The 20,868-nt window shown below is 40.6% G+C and overlaps 1 protein-coding gene across 1 annotated transcript in view; it reads left to right on the forward strand.

Annotated features, from left to right (window-relative positions):
• Positions 1–20,868, forward strand: part of PIK3R5 (phosphoinositide-3-kinase regulatory subunit 5) — a 77,307-nt gene that overhangs the window by 48,015 nt on the left and 8,424 nt on the right. Inside the window, exons 3-11 of the mRNA XM_075279321.1 lie at positions 3,807–3,919; positions 5,673–5,773; positions 13,899–13,967; positions 14,255–14,393; positions 14,470–14,539; positions 14,777–14,951; positions 16,761–16,917; positions 19,478–19,558; positions 20,046–20,808. Coding sequence (XP_075135422.1) covers positions 3,820–3,919; positions 5,673–5,773; positions 13,899–13,967; positions 14,255–14,393; positions 14,470–14,539; positions 14,777–14,951; positions 16,761–16,917; positions 19,478–19,558; positions 20,046–20,808 — 1,655 coding nt within the window. The 5' untranslated portion in view covers positions 3,807–3,819. The remainder of the gene's footprint in view (positions 1–3,806; positions 3,920–5,672; positions 5,774–13,898; positions 13,968–14,254; positions 14,394–14,469; positions 14,540–14,776; positions 14,952–16,760; positions 16,918–19,477; positions 19,559–20,045; positions 20,809–20,868) is intronic.

Here is a 20,868-nt window from a genome sequence, read left to right on the forward strand (position 1 = left end):
TTAGGCCATTTTTCCGTTGAGCTCTTCATATATATATATATATATATATATATATATATGCTGAGACTACATTACACACAGCTGGACTCTATTAACCCATTAAGTGACTTCTGAAGGCCATTGTGTGCACTGGATTTTATACAAGGATATCAGGGGCCTGAAGACTTTTGCACGTCACACTCTTCAGATTTTTATTTGATTAAAATTTTGATATCATTTGTATCATTTTCCTTCCACTTCACAATTATCTGATACTTTGTGTTGTTATCACTGAAAATCTCAAGAAAATACATTTAAGTTTGTGGTTGTCAGGTGACAAAATGTTAAACAGTTCAAGGGGTATGAAGACCTTTACAAGTCATTGTATGTCTCTATAGTGCAGGATCTCCATTGAATGATGTTGGCTGGTCAGGGCTCCTACAGTTTAATAAATATGTATATTACTGACAATATATAACCAGTATACATAATAATTAACAATATTCTCTCTCTCTCTATGTATATAAAGCAGAACACTTTTTGGAGCAAATATATTGGTAGGAGCCCCTTTAAATAGACCATCTTATACTTGGTCATGGGCATTAGGATAACGCTGCTTGAACCTGCCATGATCAGTGGAACTAGGTGACCACTAGGGTTGAACGATCAGAATCGGGAAAGATCGGATCCCGATTAAGCAAATTTCGTGATCAGCTGGAAGATGATTGGAAATCGGATTTTAAAATCGATCCTGAAATCTCAAGATCGGCTCAACCCTAGTGACCACGTAATGTGTATGTGAGGAGCCTGACTTCCAAATATCAGGGAAAAGGCAATGGAGCATTTGGAGATAAGGGGCTGCCAGTGTTGTCTCACAGTAGCTTTGTCTCCTCGAGTTAGTCAGGCCTAGCATGCATGTGTATAGGGAAGTTGGGAGGCCTAGCTATCTAATGTATGGCTTTTTAGAAGGCCGCCCACATCCATCTTTGCTGGCCCCAGCTCCGCTCCCATGTTGTTCCCCTTTCCATCTGCTCGGTGACACTTGCAACCACTTGTTTGTTTTGCACAATCAGATAAGAAAGAGGAAGTTGTCGGCTCCGGCCCGGCGTATCGTAGCGACAGGCGGCATTCATAGTGCAGGATAATGGCCCATTCATAGGCTCAGTCACTGGACCGTTTCCTAGTATCTGACGATGACCATTGAGCGGTGTAAGACATACAGGAGTTACTGTGCTGAATATCCAGCACCTGGTGCAGGAGCGGCTCAGGGACACCAGTGTAATATAATAACAGCTCTACAATGTAGTTCTATATTATTAGATTGTGATTACTATGTATCATTTATCCCACCAATGGATTCTGTTCTTTGTGTCATCCATAATTTACATCACAATGATGGTTACAGTGACGTTATTGCCGACTTCAGAGACGATCCCTCCGAAAATACACAGATAACACCCCTAACCCTCTATAAGAATCCATCACTATTTTACTTCTATTTGCAGATTTCTGTTGATCTATTTTCTGCACACAGTTACGGGGGCGGCCATCTTGCCTGAGCTTCTCCTCTGTTCTGTTAGCAGCGTTTAGTGATCTGCTTTACAGCAGTGTCATGGCATGACAGGTCAGCAGTGTTATCCATAGGTTCTATCTGGTATTGGGATGTAAATGAGGTAACTGCTGCAAAGACAACCCACTGGCAGGTGGCAGTCTATTATTAAATTTAGTGGTCAGAGTGAAACTTGCAGGAATTCGTATAGGTAGTGACATGAAAAACTTTAAAATTCTTTAAAAATCTATTTAATATACCTGGTTTACATCCCTTGGCATACTTGTCATGCCTTGTGTTTGTGGGGAGCGTTGCTTGCTGCATGTTCACATGTGGAAGCTTCTTCAGGATTTTTTGCTGTGTTACATATATATGAGAAAAATGATGTCACTGACTTTACTATTAACCCTTTTATAGCAGACATCCGACTCCTAAATATAATAAAATTAAAGGTCCCCGACCCTCTTACCTGTCCTAGTGATACGGTAGTGGTCTGGGTGTGTTGACCCCTTGCCGTCTCTGATACACAGGGGCGGCACGGATGGGCACATTGCGGGACCTCTGATGGATGGATTGGACTATGACATGTCAGAAATTTATAAAAATAATAGGAACTAATTTAAACATTATTTTAGAGAGTAGCCTAAGGTGGGATTGTTGCACATTGTGTGGGGGATCGCGGCATATTGTGTGGGGGATCGCTGTATACTGTGTGGGGGATCGCGGCATATTGTGTGGGGGATCGCGGCATATTGTGTGGGGGATCGCGGCATATTGTGTGGGGGATCGCGGCATATTGTGTGGGGGATCGCGGCATATTGTGTGGGGGATCGCGGCATATTGTGTGGGGGATCGCGGCATATTGTGTGGGGGATCGCGGCATATTGTGTGGGGGATCGCGGCATATTGTGTGGGGGATCGCTGCATATTGTGTGGGGATGGCTGCATATTGTGTGGGGGATGGCTGCATATTGTGTGGGGGATGGCTGCATATTGTGTGGGGGATGGCTGCATATTGTGCGGGGGATCGCTGCATATTGTGCGGGGGATCGCTGTATACTGTGCGGGGGATCGCTGCATATTGTGTGAGGGATCGCTGTATACTGTGTGGGGGATGGCTGCATATTGTGTGGGGGATGGCTGCATATTGTGTGGGGGATGGCTGCATATTGTGTGGGGGATGGCTGCATATTGTGTGGGGGATGGCTGCATATTGTGCGGGGGATCGCTGCATATTGTGCGGGGGATCGCTGTATACTGTGTGGGGGATGGCTGCATATTGTGTGGGGGATGGCTGCATATTGTGTGGGGGATCGCTGTATACTGTGTGGGGGATCGCTGCATATTGTGTGGGGGATGGCTGCATATTGTGTGGGGGATGGCTGCATATTGTGTGGGGGATGGCTGCATATTGTGTGGGGGATGGCTGCATATTGTGTGGGGGATGGCTGCATATTGTGTGGGGGATGGCTGCATATTGTGTGGGGGATGGCTGCATATTGTGTGGGGGATGGCTGCATATTGTGTGGGGGATGGCTGCATATTGTGTGGGGGATGGCTGCATATTGTGTGGGGGATCGCTGCATATTGTGTGGGGGATGGCTGCATATTGTGTGGGGGATGGCTGCATATTGTGTGGGGGATGGCTGCATATTGTGTGGGGGATGGCTGCATATTGTGTGGGGGATGGCTGCATATTGTGTGGGGGATGGCTGCATATTGTGTGGGGGATGGCTGCATATTGTGTGGGGGATGGCTGCATATTGTGTGTGGGATCGCTGTATACTGTGTGGGGGATCGCTGCATACTGTGTGGGGGATGGCTGCATATTGTGTGGGGGATGGCTGCATATTGTGTGGGGGATGGCTGCATATTGTGTGGGGGATCGCTGCATATTGTGTGGGGGATCGCTGCATATTATGCAGCGATCGCCCACAGAATATGCAGCGATCCCCCACAGATTCTGTGGGGGATCGCTGCACATTGTGTTGGGGATCGCGGCATATTCTGTGGGGGATCGCGGCATATTCTGTGGGGGATCGCTGCATACTGTGTGGGGGGTCACGCTATATTGTTTAGGGGATCCGATAAGAAAGCTTCATCTTGTTCTCACAGGAGCCTTTTGGTGCACCTGCCATACAGTATACTTGGAGGACCCTGAATTTCTCTCTGTAGTAGATGTGGATGGTTTCTGCAGGCAATGCGGATAATAACATGATTGTAGACAATCGCTATGAGGTCGGCATTACAACGACTCATTCCATCTCCTTTTTCTCAGGACATGCCTTAAAATGCAGAACACATCGTGCACCGAGGACAGGATTCAGCATGCGCTGGAGAGGTGTTTACATGGGCTCAGCACCACCCCGGGATCTTCATCTTCCTGGACTGGTAACTACATATAGGACAGAATGAGCTGAATACATATAATACATACAATACTTCTCCTAATCCTTCTCACAGCTGCAGAGGAGACTCTGTTCATCTCTATGACAAGTCTCGGCTGCCATCGCATATATATATATATATATATATATATATATATATATATATATATATATATATATATATATATGAAGAGCTCAACGGAAAAATGGCCTAAGTCCAAAAATCAATATTGTGAGAAAAACGAAATTTAAAGTTTTAGCCTAAAGCAAACGGGCATTCTTGTGGAATATATCTATCCAATGTAATCAGCTGATGAACACCGTTAATCCTAATCATAAATTGTATTATTTATTAAAAAAATTGCAGCTTCATGTATAAATATTATTTATTTAATATTATTAATTAATTACTACTATTATTAAACGATGAAGAATAATAATTACCTGCCTCCCTTTTCGGCGCTAAATATGTGCAAAAGTCGATTTAGAGCCTTTTAAACAATAAGACAAAGTTTTTACACTAATATAAACAACAGACCGGAAGTCACGATTTCAATGAAAAAATGACCAACGAGAGTGAAGTAAGTAAGTTTGTATTGGACTTAGGCCATTATTCCATTGAATGTAAATTCTTCTGCATTGAAATATATGGACTTAGGTCATTAATCCTAGGTACCTTGTAAACCCAATGCATAGAACGAGGTACAAAGAAGCTTTCTAGGCAATAATTTGAAATATGACAAAATGTGGACTTAGGCCATTTTTTGCGTTGAGCTCTTCATATATATATATGTATATATATATAATATATATATATATACTGGTATTACATATGGAAACAGCGCTGCTCCTGTCTGTGTCCAGTATTACACACAGCCCATGGACAGACAGCCTGATCTGCTCCTGTATAATAATCATATACAACACATCCTAAGAGACAACATCCACTTTATCTCATGTGTCCTTAGCACCAAGATGATGTACAAGTGAAGGTTCAATTGCGGCTACAGAACAGGGATAGCAAATGCTTACACTTCTGATCTGTTCTATCTATAACATTTGGTATTACATCTCTGCTTAAAGGGGTTTTCTGGGCTAAAGATATTGATGACCTAAAGGTAAGTCACTAATATCAGATCTATGGGCGTCTGACACCTGACACCCCCACTGATCAGCTGTTCTAAGCATCTGATACACAGAGAATGGCGCAGGAAGCAGACAGCGCTGTTCTCCATGCAGTGGCAGAACTTAGATACTGCAGTTTATGTCCTATTCAAATGAATTGGTGCTGATGTGCAGTAACCAGGTCTGGCCACTACATAGAGAACAGCGCTATCTGCTTCCTGTGTATCAGCAGCTGGGAAAAACTAATCTATGGGGTTCCGGGTGTCGAACCACCACAGATCTGAAATTAGTGACTTACCTTTAAGATAGTTAATCAATATTTCTACCCAGAAGCCCCTGATAATTTATCTAGCTATTGTGCACAGATCTATTCCTACCACATACAACCTACAAGAGGACAAACATACACTTTTGGCTTCCATTGCATGAATGGGAATATACTGATGACATAGGCCTGGGAGATTTGCAGACAATGTGATTCAGCTCTTTCCACCAGTTTGGATAGTCTTCCGTTCTTCTGGGTAACATACTGATGTCCCTGCTCACCTTCACACGCTGCACTGACTCTGTAACTTAGGATGCTCACCCTACAGTCACTGTCATACGTTCTCATGGACATTGTTATTTTGCAGCCGGGCTTTGTCTGAATTACTGGAGTTTAGCGGAGCTGGTGAATCGGGAACCGGCCAATCACATTATACTGGCGGAGAAAGTCCTGGACAGGACAAGACAGGTAATGAAGGACCAACCACATACTATAGACCATACGCACCAATCTCCTACACATCAATATGTCACTGGCCAGGAGATATTAGGATCCATCCAACTGTCCTCCTCTCCATTACAGAATAGGGCAAAGAGGATCAAATGATGGATAACATCAGAAGATCTCCACTACTTACATATATATATATATATATATATATATATATATATATATATATCCTATTAATATTATAAATGTGAAAGTTTGTGAGTTTGGATGTTTGTGGGTTTGGATGTTTGCATGTTCGGATGTTTGTTCCTCAATCACACAAAACCCGCTCGACCGATTTGGCTGAAATTTTCCACAAACATAGTTAATACACCCGATTAAACAATAGGCTACTTTTCGTCACAATAGCGCACATACGTTTGTGCCAGGACCCCCACAAAACCCAAACTCACACCACCATCTCTGCAATCTCACACACTTTGGACCATAGCAAGCCACAAAATTCCTATTGCCCTCTGCAGCCTCGCCCCTAACCCCACACAATCTCATATACATATACTTTACCACTTTGCCCCTCACCTTAATGATTCTCTAGGAGGCGCTCTATAACGCTCCGGAGCAGCCATGTTTGCCGACCCCCACCGCTCTGACAATCCGCGACACCCCCCACCCATGTCAATACCCCTAGGAGGTCTAATAAATGCAAAAAAAAAAGTTTAAAAAAAAGTAAAAAAAATATAAAAACAAATAAAAAGGATTAAAAATTCAAATCACCCCCCTTTCCCTAGAACACATATAAAAGTAGTTAAAAACTGTGAAACACATACATGTTAGGCATCCCCACGTCCGAAATCGCCCGCTCTACAAAGCTATACAAATATTTTTCCTGTTCGGTAAACGCCGTAGCGGGAAAAATGGTCAAAAGTGCCAAACCGCCGTTTTTTCACTCTTTTGATTCTGATAAAAATTTGAATAAAAAGTAATCAAAGCAATAACATTTAACGAAAATGGTGGAACTAAAAAGTACACCCGACCCCGCAAAAAAAAAACGCCCTATACATCCCCGTACACCCACGTATAAAAAAGTTACGGCTGTCGGAATATGACGACTTTTCAAAAAAAAAAAAAATGTTTTAACACAGTTTTGGATTTTTTTAAGGGGTCAAAATGTAAATAAAACCATATAAATTTGGTATCCCCAGAATCGTAACGAAACACAGAATACAGGGGACATGTCATTTTGGTTGCACAGTGAACGCCGTAAAACCAAAGCCCGTAAGAAAGTCGCAGAAATGCATTTTTTTTGTCAAATTCACCCCATTCAGAATTTTTTTTCCCTGCTTCTCAGTACATTATATAGAATAAATAATGGCGGCATCAGGAAGAAAAATTTGTCCCAAGAAAAATTAAGACCTCATATGGCTCTGGGAGCGGAGAAATAAAAAAGTTATGGGTTTAGAAGGAGGGGAGTCAAAAATGAAAAACCAAAATCAAAAAATGCTATCGGCGGGAAAGGGTTAACTTCAAATACCTCAGTCCCAAAGTCACTATGTAAAGTTTCTCACAACACCGTATATATAGCAGCTCAAATACAAAGTAACTGCAACACAAAAGTCTCACGGATTCTCTGAATTACAGCAAAAACAAGATACAAAGTTACATTTCATATCCCATCCCTTATACACAGTACGAAAACCTTACCCGCGCCTGTATATACCCACTGCTACAATCACCGCAGACCAAGTTTGTGAGTTTGTGGGTTGTGTGTCTGGATGTTCGGATGTTTGTTCCTCAATCACGCAAAACCCGCTCGACCGATTTGGCTGAAATTTTCCACAAACATAGTCATTACACTCGATTAAACAATAGGCTACTTTTCGTCACAATAGCGCACATACGTTTGTGCCAGGACCCCCACAAAACCCAAACTCACACCACTATCTCTGCAATCTCACACACTTTGGACCATAGCAAGCCACAAAATTCCTATTGCCCTCTGCAGCCTCGCCCCTAACCCCACACAATCACATATACATAGACTTTACCACTTTGCCCCTCACCTTACCGATACTCCAGGAGGCGCTCTATAACGCTCCGGAGCAGCCATGTTTGCCGACCCCCACCACTCTGACAATCCGTGACACCGCCCACCCATGTCAATACCCCTAGGCGGTCTAATAAATGCAAAAAAAAAAGTTTAAAAAAAGTAAAAAAAATATAAAAAATAAAATAAAAAGGATTACAAATTCAAATCACCCCCCTTTCCCTAGAACACATATAAAAGTAGTTAAAAACTGTGAAACACATAGATGTTAGGTATCCCCGCGTCCAAAATCGCCCGCTCTACAAAGCTATACAAATATTTTTCCTGTTCGGTGAACGCCGTAGCGGGAAAAATGGTCAAAAGTGCCAAACCGCCGTTTTTTCACTCTTTTGATTCTGATAAAAATTTGAATAAAAAGTGATCAAAGCAATAACATTTCCCGAAAATGGTAGAACTACAAAGTACACCCGGTCCCGCAAAAAAAGACGCCCTATACATCCCCGTACACGCACGTATAAAAAAGTTACGGCTGTCGGAATATGGCGACTTTTCAAAAAAAAAAAAAAACATTTTAAACACAGTTTTGGATTTTTTTTAAGGGGTCAAAATGTAAATAAAACCATATAAATTTGGTCTCCCCGGAATCGTAACGAAACACAGAATACAGGGGACATGTCATTTTGGTTGCACAGTGAACGCCGTAAAACCAAAGCCCATAAGAAAGTCGCAGAAATGCATTTTTTCTTCATATCCACCCCATTTTGAATTTTTTCCCTGCTTCTCAGTACATTATATAGAATAAATAATGGCGGCATCATGAAGAAAAAATTGTCCCAGGAAAAGTGAAGACCTCATATGGCTCTGGGAGCGGAGAAATAAAAAAGTTATGGGGTTTAGAAGGAGAGGAGTCAAAAACGAAAATCAAAAAATGCCATTGGCGGGAAAGGGTTAACTTCAAATACTTCTGTCCCAAAGTCACTATGTAAAGTTTCTCACAACACCGTATATATAGCAGCTCAAATACAAAGTAACTGCAACACAAAAGTCTCACGTATTCTCAGAATTACAGCAAAAACAAGATACAAAGTTACATTTCATATCCCATCCCTTATACACAGTACGAAAACCTTACCCGCACCTGTATATACCCACTGCTACAATCACCGCAGACGAAGTCGCAGGTACCAGCTAATATATATATATATATATATATATATATATATATATATATATATATATATATATATATATTCTGAAGAAAGCGATAACATCAGCAATCTCAGTTACAGAATAAAAGAAAAACCATTTTATGTTTCCTTTTTTGTGTCTGGTCATGAGCACAGAACCTACTGACGGCCCGACCTCACACAAACTCTGCCTTCCCTGACCTTATCTCCGGCCCACTGGCTGATTCTTTTCTGTTATTCCCATTTTCTCTCAAACTGCCGGGTCAGAAGTCACCTAAACCAGGACTAATCTTAGAGGTAGTGACATGGCGGTCCCCTGAGGAAAGTCTAGATCCAAATATAGGGTAGAAGGATGAATGTTGGGAATCACTTAAAAAATGTCCTCAGAACTAGCCCAAAGATAAACCGTAGGTCCAAACCTGCTGCACATGGGCACAAAAATATAACTACTATAATACTGCTCCTATGTACAAGAATATAACTATTATAATACTACTCCTATGTACAAGAATATAACTATTATAATACTACCTCCTATATACAAGAATATAACTACTATAATACTGCCCCCTATGTACAAGAATATAACTACTATAATACTGCTCCTATGTACAAGAATATAACTATTATAATACTACTCCTATGTACAAGAATATAACTACTATAATACTACCTCCTATGTACAAGAATATAACTACTATAATACTGCCCCCTATGTACAAGAATATAACTACTATAATACTACTCCTATGTACAAGAATATAACTACTATAATACTGCCCCTATGTACAAGAATATAACTACTATAATACTACTGCTATGTACAAGAATATACCTACTATAATACTACCTCCTATGTACAAGAATATAACTACTATAATACTGCTCCTATGTACAAGAATATAACTACTATAATACTACCTCCTATGTACAAGAATATAACTACTATCATACTACTCCTATGTACAAGAATATAACTACTATAATACTACTCCTATGTACAAGAATATAACTACTATAATACTACCTCCTATGTACAAGAATATAACTACTATAATACTACTCCTATGTACAAGAATATATCTACTATAATACTGCTCCTATGTACAAGAATATAACTACTATAATACTACCTCCTATGTACAAGAATATAACTACTATAATACTACTCCTATGTACAAGAATATAACTACTATAATACTACTCCTATGTACAAGAATATATCTACTATAATACTGCTCCTATGTACAAGAATATAACTACTATAATACTACCTCCTATGTACAAGAATATAACTACTATAATACTACCTCCTATGTACAAGAATATAACTACTATAATACTACTCCTATGTACAAGAATATATCTACTATAATACTGCTCCTATGTACAAGAATATAACTACTATAATACTACCTCCTATGTACAAGAATATAACTACTATAATACTACCTCCTATGTACAAGAATATAACTACTATAATACTGCTCCTATGTACAAGAATATAACTATTATAATACTACTCCTATGTACAAGAATATAACTATTATAATACTGCCTCCTATGTACAAGAATATAACTACTATAATACTACTCCTATGTACAAGAATATAACTACTATAATACTGCTCCTATGTACAAGAATATAACTATTATAATACTGCTCCTATGTACAAGAATATAACTACTATAATACTACTCCTATGTACAAGAATATAACTACTATAATACTGCTCCTATGTACAAGAATATATCTACTATAATACTACTCCTATGTACAAGAATATAACTACTATAATACTACTCCTATGTACAAGAATATAACTACTATAATACTACTCCTATGTACAAGAATATAACTACTATAATACTGCCCCCTATGTACAAGAATATAACTACTATAATACTGCTCCTATGTACAAGAATATATCTACTATAATACTACTCCTATGTACAAGAATATAACTGCTATAATACTACTCCTATGTACAAGACTATAACTACTATAATACTGCTCCTATGTACAAGAATATAACTGCTATAATACTACTCCTATGTACAAGAATATAACTAGTATAATACTACCTCCTATGTACAAGAATATAACTACTATAATACTACTCCTATGTACAAGAATATAACTACTATAATACTACTCCTATGTACAAGAATATAACTACTATAATACTACTCCTATGTACAAGAATATAACTACTATAATACTGCCCCTATGTACAAGAATATAACTACTATAATACTACCTCCTATGCACAAGAATATAACTACTATAATACTGCCCCCTATGTACAAGAATATAACTACTATAATACTGCCCCCTATGTACAAGAATATAACTGCTATAATACTACCTCCTATGTACAAGAATATAACTGCTATAATACTACTCCTATGTACAAGAATATAACTACTATAATACTGCTCCTATGTACAAGAATATAACTACTATAATACTACTCCTATGTACAAGACTATAACTACTATAATACTGCTCCTATGTACAAGAATATAACTGCTATAATACTGCTCCTATGTACAAGAATATAACTACTATAATACTACTCCTATGTACAAGAATATAACTACTATAATACTACTCCTATGTACAAGAATATAACTACTATAATACTGCCCCTATGTACAAGAATATAACTACTATAATACTGCTCCTATGTACAAGAATATAACTACTATAATACTACCTCCTATGCACAAGAATATAACTACTATAATACTGCCCCCTATGTACAAGAATATAACTACTATAATACTACCTCCTATGTACAAGAATATAACTGCTATAATACTACTCCTATGTACAAGAATATAACTACTATAATACTGCTCCTATGTACAAGAATATAACTACTATAATACTGCTCCTATATACAAGAATATAACTGCTATAATACTACTCCTATGTACAAGAATATAACTACTATAATACTACTCCTATGTACAAGAATATAACTACTATAATACTGCTCCTATGTACAGGAATATAACTACTATAATACTGCTCCTATGTACAAGAATATAACTACTATAATACTACTCCTATGTACAAGAATATAACTACTATAATACTGCTCCTATGTACAAGAATATAACTACTATAATACTACTCCTATGTACAAGAATATAACTACTATAATACTACTCCTATGTACAAGAATATAACTACTATAATACTACTCCTATGTACAAGAATATAACTACTATAATACTGCCCCTATGTACAAGAATATAACTACTATAATACTGCTCCTATGTACAAGAATATAACTACTATAATACTACCTCCTATGCACAAGAATATAACTACTATAATACTGCCCCCTATGTACAAGAATATAACTACTATAATACTACCTCCTATGTACAAGAATATAACTGCTATAATACTACTCCTATGTACAAGAATATAACTACTATAATACTGCTCCTATGTACAAGAATATAACTACTATAATACTGCTCCTATATACAAGAATATAACTGCTATAATACTACTCCTATGTACAAGAATATAACTACTATAATACTACCTCCTATGTACAAGAATATAACTGCTATAATACTACTCCTATGTACAAGAATATAACTACTATAATACTGCTCCTATGTACAGGAATATAACTACTATAATACTGCTCCTATGTACAAGAATATAACTGCTATAATACTACTCCTATGTACAAGAATATAACTACTATAATACTGCTCCTATGTACAAGAATATAACTACTATAATACTACTCCTATGTACAAGAATATAACTACTATAATACTACTCCTATGTACAAGAATATAACTACTATAATACTACTCCTATGTACAAGAATATAACTACTATAATACTACTCCTATGTACAAGAATATAACTACTATAATACTACCTCCTATGCACAAGAATATAACTACTATAATACTGCCCCCTATGTACAAGAATATAACTACTATAATACTACTCCTATGTACAAGAATATAACTACTATAATACTACTCCTATGTACAAGAATATAACTACTATAATACTACTCCTATGTACAAGAATATAACTACTATAATACTATTCCTATGTACATCTAGTACACCTGCTGTAGCTCTTATAAAACATTGTCACTGTATGGTAGTATAGTAGTATGGTGACTGTGTGGCAGGTGTAGTTTTTTCCCCTGAGGTTGATGGGAATTTGCAGTCAGTGAAGTAAATGTATTCTCCCCCATCTGCTCTGTGAATAGAAGTTGGAGGGGAAGAGACTTTGCTTCCTGCGTTTACTCTCTTCTCCAGATCTTTGCTGGTAACAATGAGCCCATAGGACAAACAAGGAGGACTAAGCAGGAAGACGGGTCTGGTTCCCAAACTTTATACTCACAACAAACAACAGGGAGGTCATTAATCTAGACAGGTGACATCAATGATCCCCCAGAGTCAGCGCAGGACTCGGCCCTACACAATGGCCCATCACGGCCTCTGTATTCCTTTCCTCTATTACACTGTCATAGTCGCACTGTTAGCACCGAATATACAAGTCTTTATGTAAACAGGACAAATATACCTCAGCTCTATTGTATTGTATGTACAGACGCTCACCGGCCGCCATCTATACGGCTCTAGTGGTGACACCTGGAGAGATAAATGTGAGATGGAAGTGGTCGTGTAATATTATAAGTTATCACCTGATACAATGTTTCTTGCTTTATCTTATGGAATGTTTATTTGCCCTTTCTATACTGATATACTGATGTCTATATCACAAGACAGCTGGAGGATTTTTTGTGCAGGGGCGGGGAGGACATGTTCTATAAATTGCAGGTTGTTATTAACCCTTTATTCCTCAGGATCCGGAGCAGCCGTATATCCATGTTCTTACATCTCTATTTATTGGCAGGCGCAGGAACACTGCGAGTACGAGCTCCTTACACCGCTTGCACTGATGTTTCACTTTGCTGTTCTTTTGGTAAGTAATCTGTCTGTATGTTAGACTATGGGTAATCCTAGTAAGCCGCGCTATATATAATAGTGCGGTATATCAGATTTATTTAGCGCCACCTACTGGTCATAAAATCATAGTAAATCTATCAGAGAACCAATGACGACTCAAACATGACACAATATATAAGGGGCAGACTGAACAGATTGGTGATTGCTCGTCCTTCGCGGTCACGATGATATAATACAGATTTATGTTACATATTCTTACACTACCATTGGTTCGTACGTCTGACGTGTCTTCTGTCACTGCAGGCCCCCTGGATTCCTGAGGAGTGCGACCTCCTGTCTAAAGCCTTTGAGACGTTTCATGCCTTCCTTACTTGGCCGGCGCCATATTGTGACATTTACCAGGAGATTCTCAGTTTTATCAGTGAGGAACAGAAAGTTCCAGGTACGCTACTAATCTCCTAATAATCTGCGGCCCTTACACGTGATATGGAGATCACTAATGCCGTTATTTCCCGCAGGTATCACCTACCAGCGTCTGGTCAGCGCCGAGCAGGGTCTCCTGACGAAATCCTCCCTGCCCAGCATTGTGTAAGTGACGCCTCGCTATAAGTACTATGTCTTGTATTAGTCGCTTACACTGATGGATATTAGTACTGTACAGCTGGTCGGACATGTTACTTACATACACTATACACAGAATCTATCAGTCATTAGTACATGTGGCCGCAGCACCCCCTAGTGGTCACATCACTAAGAAAACAGGCGTGAATCCACACACAAGAGAATGAATACTTGGCATTACATGTCTTGCTTTCTTTCTTCCAGGACGGTGCTGTTAGTGAACCCTGCAGAGCTCCCCAAGGAGTTTGTCTCAGTCGCTGACCGTCTAAGGAATACCGAGCAGACTGCCCAAAACACTTACATCTCCCTCATCCAGCACCTGTACCAGGCCAACCTGGGACCGTCCGCCCAAGTCACAGACCTAAAGGATAAGCTCAAGGTACGTGTCCACTATCACTACAGATGTGCAGAATAAGAGATCATATATCGGAGCCTGATCCTGTCCTCACAGATCCCTTATACATTGTATATTCTGTGATCTATAACAACGGACACAACTAGAAGACGTCTTATATTTCTCATAGTTCATTAAAATGTCCCCTCAGAAAATGGTGAATAAGAGCGGTCACCGGTACTGAGCCCTGAGGAGAGCCTTCATGTCCTCATAGGTGTGCGGTATTATATATACAGCCCCCTCCTCCGCACAGCTATGAGGAGGTGAAAGGTCAGCGTGACTGTCCAGTGACTTGTGTCCGCTCAGACATCTCGTTAGGTTTGTGTATATTGTACAATATATAGATCCGCTCTAATGTGCAACATCATGGAGTTAATGGTGATATACATATAGATATATATATATATATATATATATATATATATACACACACATACACATATACAGTCCTATGAAAAAGTTTGGGCACCCCTATTAATCTTAATCATTTTTAGTTCTAAATATTTTGGTGTTTGCAGCAGCCATTTCAGTTTGATATATCTAATAACTGATGGACACAGTAATATTTCAGGATTGAAATGAGGTTTATTGTACTAACAGAAAATGCGCAATATGCATTAAACCAAAATTTGACCGGTGCAAAAGTATGGGCACCTCAACAGAAAAGTGACATTAATATTTAGTACATCCTCCTTTTGCCTCTAGTCGCTTCCTGTAGGTTTTAATCAGTTCCTGGATCCTGGATGAAGGTATTTTGGACCATTTCTTTCTACAAAACAATTCAAGTTCAGTTAAGTTTGATGGTCGCCGAGCATGGACAGCCCGCTCTCAAATGATCTGAAAACAAAGATTGTTCAACATAGTTGTTCAGGGGAAGGATACAAAACGTTGTCTCAGAGATTTAACCTGTCAGTTTCCACTGTGAGGAACATAGTAAGGAAATGGAAGACCACAGGGACAGTTCTTGTTAAGCCCAGAAGTGGCAGGCCAAGAAAAATATCAGAAAGGCAGAGAAGAAGAATGGTGAGAACAGTCAAGGACAATCCACAGACCACCTCCAAAGAGCTGCAGCATCATCTTGCTGCAGATGGTGTCACTGTGCATCAGTCAACAATACAGCGCACTTTGCACAAGGAGAAGCTGTATGGGAGAGTGATGAGAAAGAAGCCGTTTCTGCACGTACGCCACAAATAGAGTTGCCTGAGGTATGAAAAAGCACATTTGGACAAGGCAGCTTCATTTTGGAAACAAAGATTGAGTTGTTTGGTTATAAAAAAAGGCGTTATGCATGGCGTCCAAAAAGAAACAGCATTCCAAGAAAAACACATGCTACCCACTGTAAAATTTGGTGGAGGTTCCATCATGCTTTGGGGCTGTGTGGCCAATGCCGGCATCGGGAATCTTGTTAAAGTTGAAGGTCGCATGGATTCCACTCAGTATCAGCAGATTCTTGAGAATAATGTTCAAGAATCAGTGACGAAGTTGAAGTTACGCCGGGGATGGATATTTCAGCAAGACAATGATCCAAAACACCGCTCCAAATCCTCAGGCATTCATGCAGAGGAACAATTACAATGTTCTGGAATGGCCATTTCTAACATTTTCTGTTAGTACAATAAACCTCATTTCAATCCTGAAATATTACTGTGTCCATCAGTTATTAGATATATCAAACTGAAATGGCTGTTATAAACACCAAAATATTTAGAACTAAAAATGATTAAGATTAATAGGGGTGCCCAAACTTTTTCATAGGACTGTATATAATAGAAATGAAATCTTTGATCCTTTCAGGACAAGACGGTAGAGGAACTTGAAGCGATCTTTGCCAATTTGACAGAAATTGTAGAACAAGCAGTCAGTGACGGCGACGTACCGAATAATAGGGAGTGGTTAAAGGACAAGCTGCAGGAGATTGGTAAAGAAGCCGGAGTACTGGGGGACCAAACAGGTGAGGAGATAACCGGACATCTGGACAACACTTAAAATTAGATTAAATAAAGGGTTAATCCCATCTCGGTGCTGCTCTACACTGTTTCCATAACTTACATACAAGTGCATGGAAGCAACGGAAACAGCATAGCACATTTAGCAACACTGGACCTGCAGAGCTACAGGAGGAATGTGGGCGTGTATCTCAGCTGTGCTACACTGTTTCTGCACCTATAGAGCTACAGGAGGAATGTATCTCAGCTTTGCTGCACTGCTTCTGGACCTGTAGAGCTACAGGAGGAATGTATCTCAGCTGTGCTACACTGTTTCTGCACCTATAGAGCTACAGGAGGAATGTATCTCAGCTGTGCTACACTGTTTCTGCACCTATAGAGCTACAGGAGGAATGTATCTCAGCTGTGCTACACTGTTTCTGCACCTATAGAGATACAGGAGGAATGTATCTCAGCTGTGCTACACTGTTTCTGCACCTATAGAGCTACAGGAGGAATGTATCTCAGCTGTGCTACACTGTTTCTGCACCTATAGAGCTACAGGAGGAATGTATCTCAGCTGTACTACACTGTTTCTGCACCTATAGAGCTACAGGAGGAATGTATCTCAGCTGTGCTACACTGTTTCTGCACCTATAGAGCTACAGGAGGAATGTATCTCAGCTGTGCTACACTCCTTATGGACCTATAGAGCTACAGGAGGAATGTATCTCAGCTTTGCTGCACTGCTTCTGGACCTGTAGAGCTACAGGAGGAATGTATCTCAGCTGTGCTACACTGTTTCTGCACCTATAGAGCTACAGGAGGAATGTATCTCAGCTGTGCTACACTGTTTCTGCACCTATAGAGCTACAGGAGGAATGTATCTCAGCTGTGCTACACTGTTTCTGCACCTATAGAGCTACAGGAGGAATGTATCTCAGCTGTGCTACACTGTTTCTGCACCTATAGAGCTACAGGAGGAATGTATCTCAGCTGTGCTACACTGTTTCTGCACCTATAGAGATACAGGAGGAATGTATCTCAGCTGTGCTACACTGTTTCTGCACCTATAGAGCTACAGGAGGAATGTATCTCAGCTGTGCTACACTGTTTCTGCACCTATAGAGCTACAGGAGGAATGTATCTCAGCTGTGCTACACTGTTTCTGCACCTATAGAGCTACAGGAGGAATGTATCTCAGCTGTACTACACTGTTTCTGCACCTATAGAGCTACAGGAGGAATGTATCTCAGCTGTGCTACACTGTTTCTGCACCTATAGAGCTACAGTTGGAATGTATCTCAGCTGTGCTACACTGTTTCTGCACCTATAGAGCTACAGGAGGAATGTATCTCAGCTGTGCTACACTCCTTATGGACCTATAGAGCTACAGGAGGAATGTATCTCAGCTTTGCTGCACTGCTTCTGGACCTGTAGAGCTACAGGAGGAATGTATCTCAGCTGTGCTACACTGTTTCTGCACCTATAGAGCTACAGGAGGAATGTATCTCAGCTTTGCTACACTGCTTCTGGACCTGTAGAGCTACAGGAGGAATGTATCTCAGCTGTGCTACACTGTTTCTGCACCTATAGAGCTACAGGAGGAATGTATCTCAGCTTTGCTACACTGCTTCTGGACCTGTAGAGCTACAGGAGGAATGTATCTCAGCTGTACTACACTGTTTCTGCACCTATAGAGCTACAGGAGGAATGTATCTCAGCTGTGCTACACTGTTTCTGCACCTATAGAGCTACAGGAGGAATGTATCTCAGCTGTGCTACACTGTTTCTGCACCTATAGAGCTACAGGAGGAATGTATCTCAGCTGTGCTACACTCCTTATGGACCTATAGAGCTACAGGAGGAATGTATCTCAGCTTTGCTGCACTGCTTCTGGACCTGTAGAGCTACAGGAGGAATGTATCTCAGCTGTGCTACACTCCTTATGGACCTATAGAGCTACAGGAGGAATGTATCTCAGCTTTGCTGCACTGCTTCTGGACCTGTAGAGCTACAGGAGGAATGTATCTCAGCTGTGCTACACTGTTTCTGCACCTATAGAGCTACAGGAGGAATGTATCTCAGCTTTGCTGCACTGCTTCTGGACCTGTAGAGCTACAGGAGGAATGTATCTCAGCTGTGCTACACTGTTTCTGCACCTATAGAGCTACAGGAGGAATGTATCTCAGCTTTGCTACACTGCTTCTGGACCTGTAGAGCTACAGGAGGAATGTATCTCAGCTGTGCTACACTGTTTCTGCACCTATAGAGCTACAGGAGGAATGTATCTCAGCTTTGCTACACTGCTTCTGGACCTGTAGAGCTACAGGAGGAATGTATCTCAGCTGTGCTACACTGTTTCTGCACCTATAGAGCTACAGGAGGAATGTATCTCAGCTGTGCTACACTGTTTCCACAGCTCCCATTCAGCTCTATTAGTGACATGATGTGTACAGACAAGATATCACACAGTGTAACTAGCTGTATGCCATGGTATAATTACAGAATATTTATGGCCTGCCCCTGTATGCCAGTGTAATATTGTGCTGAAAACTGACAAATATTTTTTTGTCTTCCCATCAGGGATTTCCACGTCTCACTTCCAACCCATCTCTCTTCCGGTGCCCAAGTGTCACACGTATACCTGGGATCAGGACAACTTTGGTAAGTAAATATATCAATTCTAGGGCTGAAGTCACATTTACCATGTCTTAAAGGGGTCCTCCTAATGTAGACCATTATGTCCTATGCTGCAGATAGCAGGTAAGTGTCTGATCGCCTCCAGGCAATGGAAGATTCTGTGCAGGATGGGGCAGAAAGAAGCTGAAGTCATAGGCGTGGAGCTGTGGTAGTGCAGTGACTCTGCTGTACACTGGGGGGCGCTGCAGGTTTGCACCTGTTACTATTGTTTGCAGTCCTGTCCAGTGCAGGATCTTCTGGCTTTTACAGAGATGAGACAAATTGTACAGGGCTACGGAATAGGTTGGTGCTATAGAAATACGATGTAGTGTTATTATTACTGGTACTGTAGTGCACTGCGGCTCCTCTACCTATAAATCCAGCTGGAGAATCCGCTTTGTATCCCTCCCATCTTCTTATTCTCTGGTAACATTGATCAGATAGTGATGCCCACTGTCCCCTGTTTCGGCAGATGTCCTGAATAACATCCTATTACATGAAGAAGACACTAGAACAACCAGTCTATCTCCAGAATATGAAGTCAATGAGGAAGACGATGGTGAGGGTGAAGAGGAGGAAGAGGAAGAAGAACTAGAAGAGGTAGAAGAGGAAATTCAGAATGAGACGACCCAGAGAGATTCCGTATTTTCTACCAACTCCAGACGTTTCGTGTACTGGAGCACGCCAAGTCATGTGCCGGAGGAAGCCAACATGGCCAACATCTCCAACCACTCGGTGCAGTTTGTCTCCAACCTGTCCAGCTGTGTAGACAGTGGGTACATAGAAGACAGCGATGACAGCTCGCAGGACGCACCCGAAAGAACAGACTACCAAGAAGAAAAGGTCAATCGGAAATTTACTCAGAAGATCCGAAAACTCTTCAGCCCCAAGAACCATCTGACGAAGGGCAAGTCCAGGACGGATCTGAGCCATTCCCCCAGCCATTCTACAACAGGCTCTACGGCAAACTTGCAGAATATTCCACTAAGACGAGCAGGTAGCCTATGTACGCCCCAGGTGAGGCGAGTGCCGGTACGGTCAAAAAGATCTCAGTCCCTTCCCCAACATGCTCTTGGCGCCCACATCTGGGAGATCCAGCAGAACCAAAAGCTGGCACTGAAGAGACGACCATTCCTGAGCAGCAACGAGGACTCCAAAGCTTCCACCCTGAGGGTTGTCGTGTTCGGATCCGACCGAATTTCTGGAAAGTTAGCTCGAGCTTACAGCAATCTAAGGTGAGTATTGTCATCGCCTGCCCTTTGTGTGTCACGGCGGAGCAGATCCGGACATTGATG

The sequence above is a fragment of the Leptodactylus fuscus genome, chromosome 6 (assembly GCF_031893055.1).
Source record: "Leptodactylus fuscus isolate aLepFus1 chromosome 6, aLepFus1.hap2, whole genome shotgun sequence".
NCBI lineage: Eukaryota > Metazoa > Chordata > Amphibia > Anura > Leptodactylidae > Leptodactylus > Leptodactylus fuscus.